Source organism: Psammomys obesus, unplaced genomic scaffold (assembly GCF_907164565.1).
Source record: "Psammomys obesus unplaced genomic scaffold, mPsaObe1.curated_primary_1811, whole genome shotgun sequence".
NCBI classification, from domain to species: domain Eukaryota; kingdom Metazoa; phylum Chordata; class Mammalia; order Rodentia; family Muridae; genus Psammomys; species Psammomys obesus.
Window position 1 is genome coordinate 501672 of NW_026593947.1, and position 10349 is coordinate 512020.

Here is a 10349-nt window from a genome sequence, read left to right on the forward strand (position 1 = left end):
CTGACTTCAGGCTTGCGAGGAGGCCCCCTACCCACTGACAGCACTACTTAAAAACCTCATACATTTGTTTAAATGTTTTAAATCAACAAATACATATTGTCTCTATCTATAGTGTACAATTTCTCTCACACACACAGAATAGCTAAATTGGGCTAATTAGCAAAGGCATCACCATTTTTTAGTGGTGGTGGTGGTAGTGAAAACTCTTGTAGCAGTTTTCAAGTGTGCCATATATCCAGGCACATTTCCTCATAAAGTATCCAGGAGGCATGGCGGGTCAGGGACTTTGTTCTAAGGCTACATGCAGCATTCAGTTTCAACAGTGAAATGCCAGGGCCTCTACCCTTTTTTCACTGACTTAAGGCTAATTGTCCTTATTGGCTTAAGTATTAAACTTGACCTACACCTTGAAGCTTTAAATAGTTTCCAGGGTTTGAAAAGTGTGCCTTCAGGGAAGTCATGAAGTCAGTCCCCACAGGTATTTTAAAACCGCAGGTTTAAAGTGGATGGCTGTGGTTCTCCTTTTTCATATTCTTTCCTCTGGCATAGCTGTTTATTTTTTCCAAGAACAAATATATGGTTTGGAGAAGTGGTGGAAGGTATGTGAAGGCAAAGAGGATAAACACCTTTGCATACTCCCAAGGAACTTGAACAATAATTATGTGAATACTGTCAGCTGTGACTCAGCCTGAGCCTTCCTTGGAAATCTCTGTCAGGGAGTGGGCTATAGCCTTTTGCAGACTTTAACCTCTTCTTTGGGTGGCTTCTCTTCCATACCACTCATTACTGTAAGCTGTCCTAAGTGGTGTTGTCTCTGTGTGTGTGTGTGTGTACGTGTGTGTTGCTTGCATATGAAGATACACACACATATATACATGTGTGTACAAGAGGTTAATCTCAGATGCCATTTCTACCTTGGGTTATTGAGACGGGGTCTGTCACTGAGACCTGGGGCTTCCTGGTTGGGCTTTGCTGGCGGGCCATCAAGCCCTAGGACCTTCCTGCCTCCCAGTGCTGGGGTTACAAGTACATGCTTCATTCTTGTGCAGCGAGAACTCTACCGAGTCACCGATGCCCCACATGCTCCCCAACTTGCCCAACCACAAGAATAATCGTGGTGACTCATTGCAGCTTCCTCTCTACTTATCTCCTCTGGGACCTCAGTGGGAACAGAATCTCTGGGAGAAAAGGCCTTGAATGAAATTATTTTCCAGAGCTTCTCAGATGAGTCTTTGACTCATTGTGTCTGGGAAACAGTGGTGTACTGCTCTTTACTCAGGGACTTGAGGAAGCCATTCTCCCCTAGTGTATTTGCCAAACAGACTCTAGTTGTGGAGAACGGATCTTCTGTGCTGCTGTGCACACGCACAGTAGATCCACAGCACATGCACACATAGATATGGTGTGGAGGTCAACATCGAGTGTCTTTTTCAATTGTTTTCCATTTTATTTTAAATTATGTGTATTTTAAAAGCCTGTGTGTGTGTGCACGCAAACCTGCGCTTCTACTTATGGAAGCCAGAGGGTACTGGATCCCCTAGAGCTGCAGTTACAGGTAGTTGTAAGTTGCCTGACATGGGTGCTGGGACCCAAACCCAGATTTTATACAAGTTCTTAACCATTGAGCTTTCTCCAGAAAGCTCTCTTCATTTTGCTTCTGAGATAGAGCTTCTTACTGAGCCTAGAGCTCATTACCTGGCTAAATTGACTAGCCAGTGAGTACAGGGGATCCTCTCTCTGCCTCTAGCACTGGGATTACTGATTCACACTGCCAAGTCTGACCTTTTAAATGGATTCTAGGATCTGAGCTCAGTTCTTCATGATTGTGTAGGAAGCACATTGTCTGTTAAGCCATTTCCCCAGCTTCAAGGAACTGATCTTTATCCCTGAGTATAAACACTGGGTGGGGGCATGGATGTACTGAGCCTTATCACAGAGCATTTTAAACATTAGTCTAAGGCGCTGTTGTGCTCTGCCCAGCAGCCTCACTTCACTCGGATTTGTGAAACACAAGCCTGTCCTTTCCTACTGCTCCACAGGCTGGCACTAACATCAAATGTGCTTTTACGCATTAGAGAGCTGCAATATTTTGCTTCTGGAACATCTAGAGGTTTCTGAGCTACCTCTTTGCACTAACATGTCTCACTCACTGAGTGAAAATGCTATAGGAGGGTTGCATGTGCATGGCCTCAGTAAGGTAGGCACTAGACAGAAGGTCAGTTTCTGATGGCAGGATTGGAGGGAGGCCAGAATACATTAGCATACTGTCTCCAGCAGTTTGAGAGGGTAAAGAGTCAAGGTGAACACTCACTTTCATATCTGAAATGCATCATCAGTTTTGTTACAAACTGGAAGCTAAATTCCATGTTGGGTCCAGAGGACTCAAGGTGAAATTTCACCTCCCACTGCCTTTCAAAAGGGTTTGCAGTTGAGCAAGTTCGAGAGTGAATCTTAATTGTGGCTAGAAAGCATAGAGACACAAGGTCTCCAGTTTCTACCACAGGACAGTTCACCTGAACGTCAGCATCACTTGTGAGTGGTGGTGCTTGCCTGGAGAGTTTGTTCCCCTCTATTTGACATCTTACCATAGGATAATCTAAACGGACTCTGAATGTGCTGATGGGACCGAACTGCTCAAGAGAGGATCAACCTCCTTTCCATACATCCTGCTCTCAAGGTTCACATGAAAAAGCTCCTGCTGGGTTTTATTGCACTAGACACCCAAAGCTAATAGATCTGGCCATAAAACCTGTCACAATTAGCCAAAAGGGTGACTCGAGAGCAGTGGTTCTTAACCCTCCTGATGCTTCGACCTTTAAATACAGTTCCTCGTGTTGTGGTGACCCCAACCACAAAGTTATTTTCATGTTACTTCATAACTGTTATGAATCATAATACAAATAATTTTGAAGAAAAAGATTTGCCAAAGGGGCCGTGCCCACAGTTTGAGAAGCCCTGTTCTAGGCTTAGAGGTTCTCGGGTTAGGTGAGCTCAAGATGGATGTGTGTGTTTTACATGTAGAGTGCTACTTGCATTACATGTGAGTTCAGGAGGCAGGTTTTTATATGTAGAAAAAAATATAACTAATGAAAATGAAGCATAAGCATGAATAAAATTATGTGTTCTCGGTGGGCTGTGGGCTGGGCAAGACCAGCCCTTGAGGTTCTTGCTATGGGCAGAGATTTTTAGAATTGGTGAGACATACTAGCCTAAGAAAATAACTATTTTCTTTCTTGCCATGGTAACTTTAAAAATATTAAGGCTTTTTTTTTCCTCTGCTGAAGAAAGCATTTCAGCATTGTAGGTGAAACAAAACATTGTCCTCTCAAGGGCTGTCAGTGTTTCCACTCTGAATGACACATTTTCTGGGGTGCGCAGCTTGCCTCATACGCGCTTTGCTCCAGGCTAACAGGCTCGCCCTATTCATTCAAAGGCTCCAGTTTCAGTTGGCTCAGTCATGAGCTAATGTAAAAATGAGAAGGCCGTTTGTTCGGATATGAGGAGTAAATCTGAGCCTTTGTTTTTAATCAATATTAACTGACCACTCCAGGGCTCATGAGGATAAGAGCTCTCCACAGAGCGCAATTGAAAAGGGCGTGCAATGATACTGAAATGCTTCCTTTTCATGACAGACCCTGAGGCTTGGGGTGGCTGGCTTACAGGCAACTCTGGGAAAACGGTACAGGGCCTGGCTTGGGGATGGAACTCTGTTTTGTATATCAGCCACATAACTTGTCATCTGATGCAAGAATGCCTCCGCATTATTTGGAGTAAGTTCTTGTGGCTACTTAGTATAAAATTTGCGTTGACAACCCCCAGCGCTGTGGTAAGAGATTGTCTTGGAAATTTGAAGGGTAAAAGTTCCAAGGGGATGTGACTTAAGTATAAAAATTCTGGTTAGCTGTGCTACATTTCTGGACTAATTTTTTTTTCTTCCTTTTAACCTTGAATTTTACCCTTTAGCCTGGAGCTCTTTCCCTATTCCAGAGGAGAGATTTTGAAGTAATTGGAAATGAATCAAGGGGTATTCCCTAAATTTCAGCTCTAATGTGTTTAGCCATCAGTATTAGGAAATTACATGATAACACCCTCAATTTTTCTCATGACAATTCATTATGGGGGCTCAGGGTCAAGGAGCTTGGGAAGAGAGTTCAGTGAAGTATTTGCTCACAAGCCTAAGGACTTTGATCCCCAGTACCCACATAAAAAGTAAGGTGTGTGAACCCCCAAAGAAAAAGCTGAAGTGAAGAGGCAGAGGCTCATAAGCAGAAAGAAAAGGAAGCTGGAGTGACAGTTCCAACCTTCTGGTCACCTGCTAGAGGACCTGGGCACCTACTGCAAGTCAGGCCAACAGGCATCTCTGTTTTGTAGCAGCAGCCTGTGTCTGTGTGAAGGACAAGAGCTAAGCCTGCTCTGGTGTTCTGGTCTCCAGCAGCTGGGCGCGCTGCTTACTGAGGGCCAGGCACCTCCCTATGTTAGTGCCAGCTTTTCTCTTTGGTCCAGAGGGGTCCCATCTTCTATGTTTCTGAGAAGCTGGTCATGGCAAAGCTGAACCCATTCTTACTTGTCATTCCATGGCCACTATGCCCAAGAACAACTGTGTTCTGATATGGATACCAGGTCTAGCATGACTTCTCCCCAAACCAACAGCAGGTACCAGAGTAGACCAGACATCTACTGGCTTCCTGCCTTCTCCATACCAGAAAGAATGGCAGCTACCACAGGACACCAAACACCTACCAGCTGCCTGCATCGTAGAGTACCTGCACCACAGCACCGCAGGTGTTCTCCTGACCTGGTGCCTCCTGACATTCGTTACTGTTAGCAACACTCTCCAGGTAGGGTTGTGCATAAACCCAGTACAACTCTGAAGACCCCCAGGCAAGCACATCTCCAGGCCTCATCCACATGTGTTCAACCACATCTGTCTAGGAACAGCATGGACTGTCAAAAGGGTCAGGGAAGAGTTTGGGTCTCTGCAGCTTCTGAATCACCTTGTCTGTTTAAATCCAATGCAGTTTTTTTTTTTTTTTTAAATATATGGTGTGCAATAAAAAGCAAAGCAGTGTTTCAAAACACTAAGACAGGAGCTGAAGTACATTCTTCAACCATAGTGTGGGGTAGCTCCCTAGAGCTAGGTCAGCCAGTCTAGCCAAACCGGGGAGTCTTGGGATTTAGTGAGAGACTCTGTCTCCAAAAAAATAAGAAGGAATGAATTGAGGAAGACATTCAGTGTGGACCTCTGACTTTCACAATCACATACATGTGCATGCACACACAAGCACACGTATGTATAAAATAAAACAAATACCAGATTTTTCTGTCCCAATGGTCCTGTGATAGTTTTTTTTTTTTTTTTTTCAAAACAGGGTGTGAAATTTAGTGCCCCGGTCAATTTTCAAATGGGCAATCCTATTTCCCTGTTTGCTTAATTTCCTCTGCCATCTTAACAGTAAAGAAAGGTTTCTTCATAGCTTTTGTGGTTTTGGATGATGTGGCAGTGAGCCAGATAAACCCTGAGGTGCTAGGTGCAACCCCATCTGAGGAATCTGTCAGCCAGGACTGATGTGAAGCCACAGGTACTTCTGCCTTAGTAAATTTCAATATAAAGCAATTTACAAAATCCTAACTTAAAAGTTGCATTGAAATTAGAAGTCTAATTTAATCAATTTGTGGATAAAGTCTCCACTTAAACAAACAACTTTGTCCTCATTAGGAAAGAGAAGCGAATACTTCACAGTGTGTGTTTGGGTATGGGTGGAGCGCGTGTCGCACGAAAGGGGCTGTGTGAGGATGAACGTAGCACACTCAGCAATGAAAGCAACTGCAACTGACATAGTGAAGTCTCTACGTGAGTGGCATGAGGAAATGAAGCCTTGTGTGCTATGGCAAGTTCTATTCTGCAGTGGTCCTGCCAGCACCTGCCACCAACCGATGAGTGGCAAGCACACACAGAGGACCAAGACACAGACTGACAAGGCACAGTGATGGGCTGAGGGAGGGCTCTGCACCTGTGAGCTGGAGGTCGTCACCTGTGCCACTGTGGCAGTTGGCCTGGTCATCGTCACACTCGTCCACCGGGTTCCCGTTGGGTGTGGTTGGTTCAGCTGTAGGTGCTGAAACAAGAGCCAAGTATTACTTCTCACACTTCTGAAAACACACTCTTGAGGCTTTGGCTGTTGGAACTGCTAAAGCTTGTGCAGCAGACTCAGAGCTGTAGTAAGGAGGCAGGGACATGATCTGTCTCTCTCGGAAAGCTAAATACCCCTGAATTTTACCCAATACATGAGGCGCTGCTGGGCTGGGGTGTTTGATCCCTACCTGCTGAGTAGATTTGGCTGCAGAAGCAGTCAACACATAGTTATCTATATAAACACTTCTTTCCTGCAAACCTCTTGAGTTCTCCCGGATATTTGTTCATGACCCTGGAGTCAAGAGCCCCCTTGATAGAGATTAGACCATGTTTCCCTTTATTTCTAATGTACTGAGAAGTCACACCCATGAATTCTACCATAGTCTTAGTACTAACTAGTTTGCTGAGTTTATATCATTGGTTTTTCTTTTTTTTCTTTTTCTGCACAAAGAAGCATCAGCTTATACTCAGCACGGCGCTGTTCTTTGTTCAGAGGTTGTTGTGTTTCTCTCTAAGCAGCAGGGGCCCTCTGTCCCAAGCAGGTGTGTGAGCTGGCCTGTCTCTATGGTCTAGTATTCAGTGGGGTTACATTCCACTGCTGGCCAGGCCTCCTGTATCTTTGATTTTGTAGTTGAAAAGTAGCCAACATTAATCAAAGACTGCTTTTGAAGTCCTTTAAATTTGGTTCAGTCTATTTTTTTTTAGCCTGTTATTCATTTTTTCAATCTGTTTAATATTTTACAGTTTGGGGGATTGTATTTCACATTACAGGACAAGAGATAAGGGTCAAGACCCTTGAAGTAGGAGAGCCATGAGATTCTGGAGTAGGGTGGGAGTGTGGGGGCTCCTCTCCAGCCCTGGCCAGGAGGAGTTACCAGTCACACCTGCTTTACCTGGAAGAACTCATCACCATCACTGTGCTTAAGGACTGAACAGAGTTAAGATAAATATAGGGGCAGAGCTGAGGTTTTACTGCCCCAAATCCTTGACGGCAGAATAGTCGAGAAATCACCATGTACAGACTGACACCTGCCACTTAGGCCCATCTCCTGGACTTCATAAAACTAGTTGGTTAGTGAGTCCTTGGATCTGCCTATCTCTGTCTCCCTGGTGCTAGGATCACAAATACACACCACCATTCCCAACTTTCTTTTATATGATTCTGGGAGTTGAACCGGGGCCTTATTCTTGAAAGGCAAGGATTTTATCCTCTGTGCCATCAACCCAGCCCTTATTTTTTTTCGTTATAAACAGTGGTTTTTACACCCCCACATACCCCAGAAGCACACACGCACGGACACTCTTGGCTTTACTCATTGCTATCACTGGGCCAGCAGAATGCTCTGGCCAGCTGTGTAGCTGTTGTCCCCTCGTCCTTGATAAGCTGCTACTTTTAAGACCTTTAAGCTCTGCTTGCTCTGCCTACCTCTCCTCACTGTAATAGTTCTCACAAGGAGAACCTTCGTATTGGAAGTGGTCCAAAGTTGTGCCTGGGTTCCATTACAAAGATTAAGAAATGACTCATTGTATGCCTCAGTTTCCCTACCTGAAAGTCTGGAGATCGCTAACTCTTGTTAAAAAGAAGCTTGTGCTCAAAATGAGTCCTTCAAGGTTGGATTGGACCTCACCACCAAGAAGCTTGACCCTGGTGCTCATTTGCTAAAACCCAAGAATGGGTCTAAGAGTGGAAAGTTTCCCTCTTACCATGTGCATTAAAAAGTGCTGGAATTACTCTTCCTAGATGATTTCTTTAAACCCAGTTCAGGGGAGTGCTTGTAGATTCCCTATCTTATGTACTCCAGAATTGAAACTGGCAAACTGCCACAGGCTCAGTGTTTTCAAGCCTGCATTCATTCCACCCCCTAAATCACAGTTTCTTCCAGGGTCAGGGTGAAGCACCTGCCTCAGGGCACTGCCCCCCCCCCCCCAGAGGACCACACTTCTCAGTGCACTGAATGAGTACATTTTACTTGGCCAAGACTGTTAACTGCTTCTTTGTCATTTGCTTGATCTCTGGCATGTGGTTACTGTTGGTCTGCATTGATACTGTTGGAAGATTCAGACAACAGATTTGGAAGTCAAAACCAAGGGGAGGGTAGGAGACAAGGCCTGATTTTAAATATACATCAAAAAGTAGCCATGAACTACTCAGCAGTGCGGTGATTGATAGCCCCAAATCCTATAGTGCATATGGAAAGTTCTACGGCATTTAATGTGCTCAGGAATGTAATTATGTTTGGGTAGCTCAACAGACACGTAATTTTGAAACCTGAGGAAGGTGATATTAAAAAGCTTTCTTTGTAACAACTTTGAGCATGTGCTCAGTTGATTAACATCTGGGCACCAACAACAGCCATTCTTCTAGGTAACCCAGAGAAGGACCTGGAGGTGGAAAAGCTGGTGTAAAATTACTCATTTATACCCAGATCTAAGGCAGATGGGAATTCCAGGGCATCAAGCAATGAGTGGTAAATAACCAGCTCAAATCAATCAGCGCCTCCATCCCAGGTAAGATTTTGGGTCTGATTTATGCTTTTGTGACCTTCATATGACAGACTGAGAAATGAGGATACATCCTTCAGCAGATCCTGCCATATTATCATACATATCACTTTACCGCAGGTCAAACTTTGTTTCTTCCCAACAGCCTAAGGACTTTGTCCAAGGTATCTTGCTGCCCCTCTGTCAAATGCTGTTGCTGTTTGAGTAGAACATTGGTCAGCCCCAGAGACAGAAATTTGTATGGGACAGACCTCTAGACATATTTATTTTTAATCATTTTTGCTTTATTGTGTGTGTGTGATGTATGTAGGTAGGTGGGTCCAAATCAGAGGTCAATTCATGGGTCAATTCCTTCCATAGAGGGTTCCAGGGATTGAACTCAGCTTGTCAGTCTTGCATAGCAGAAGCAACTTTTCTTCTGAGCCATCTTTACACACATCTCTGAAAGCTAAAGGAGTTGGCTGGAGGTTTTGGAACGTGGGCAGAAGGAGAGGCAGCATAGTGGTTAAAGGGCTTTACTACGCTGCAATGGAAATATTTCAGAATGTGAGAGAGATGGCGGAAGCAAGAAAACTGTGGGAGTATTCAAAGACACTGAGGTATTTACTTTAAAATGCTAGCACACCTCATAATATCAGCTAGTTGGGAAGCTGAGGCAGGAGTATCACAAATCTGAGGACAGTCTGGGCTATAGTAAGACCCGCGTCTCAAAAATAAATAAGTGAAGTGAATTTTGTGTTATGTATGTTTCACTTCAATATTTTTGTATAGAATACTCGTGTGTGTGTAGGTGCGCATGTGTAAGCCAGGGGTCAGCTTTGGCAGTTGTTCCTCAGATATTATGCACTTTGATTTTTGATAAGGTGGCTCTCACTGGCCTGAAAGAGCTCTACCTGTCTCTATCTCTCTAGCGCTGGGACTACAAATATGTACCACCATGCCCAGCTTTTTGTTTTGTTTTGTTTTGTTTTGTTTTATGTGGATGCTGAGGACTGAACTCAGGTCCAATCTTTGTGTGGCAAGCATTTTACTAATCAACTGAGCTATATCCCTAACACACACACACACACACACACACACACACACACACACACACACGCTCACATACACTTACTCAAGAGAGACAAACTACTAGACTCCAAAGCAGAAAAGCAGTGCAGACTACAAAGGCAAAAGTTGGGTGCTCTGTGGAAGGGCAGCTGCCAGGCCTCGCTGCTTGACGGGCATGGAGATGCAGCTCACTCAGGGGAAAGGGTGGCAGTTTAACCACGGCACAGTCATAGGCACAAATGCAGGAGAAAACAAATAGAAAGGGAGAAAGAAGGGACTCTGGGAACTGCAGTTACCTTCCACTTCACAGCCTAGTAGCTCCATCCTCAGCCCAAGCCCGCTGTGTGTGGCTCTCTCGGGGTAGATCCTGATGAATCGTGTGGACAGAGGTGAAAATGTCCGGAGCTCAGGTGTGTCATAGTTGTTGTTGCCTTCGAAAGACTGTGAAACAAACAAACAAGCTGTGCTTAGTAAGAGAAAAAGTATTAAGGGTTGGGTAGGTGGTGCATGGGGTCAGATCCTTGTCTTCCAAGGGCCTGGATTCAACCCCAGAATCCATGTAAAAGAAAGTTGGGCATGATGATGTGCACTTGTGATCCCACCACTGGAGAGGCAGGGAGGCAGGGAGGCAGGGAGGCAGGGAGGCAGGGAGGCAGGGAGGCAG

The 10349-nt window shown here is 44.7% G+C and overlaps 1 protein-coding gene across 5 annotated transcripts in view; it reads right to left on the reverse strand.

Annotated features, from left to right (window-relative positions):
• The window catches only part of Nrp1 (neuropilin 1), a 142262-nt gene that overhangs the window by 18236 nt on the left and 113677 nt on the right, over positions 1-10349 (reverse strand). For all 5 annotated transcript variants that reach the window (XM_055617557.1, XM_055617558.1, XM_055617560.1 and 2 more), the window contains exons 11-12: positions 9982-10126; positions 6012-6116 (exon numbers count right to left, since the gene is read on the reverse strand). In XM_055617557.1, coding sequence (XP_055473532.1) covers positions 6012-6116; positions 9982-10126 — 250 coding nt within the window. The remainder of the gene's footprint in view (positions 1-6011; positions 6117-9981; positions 10127-10349) is intronic.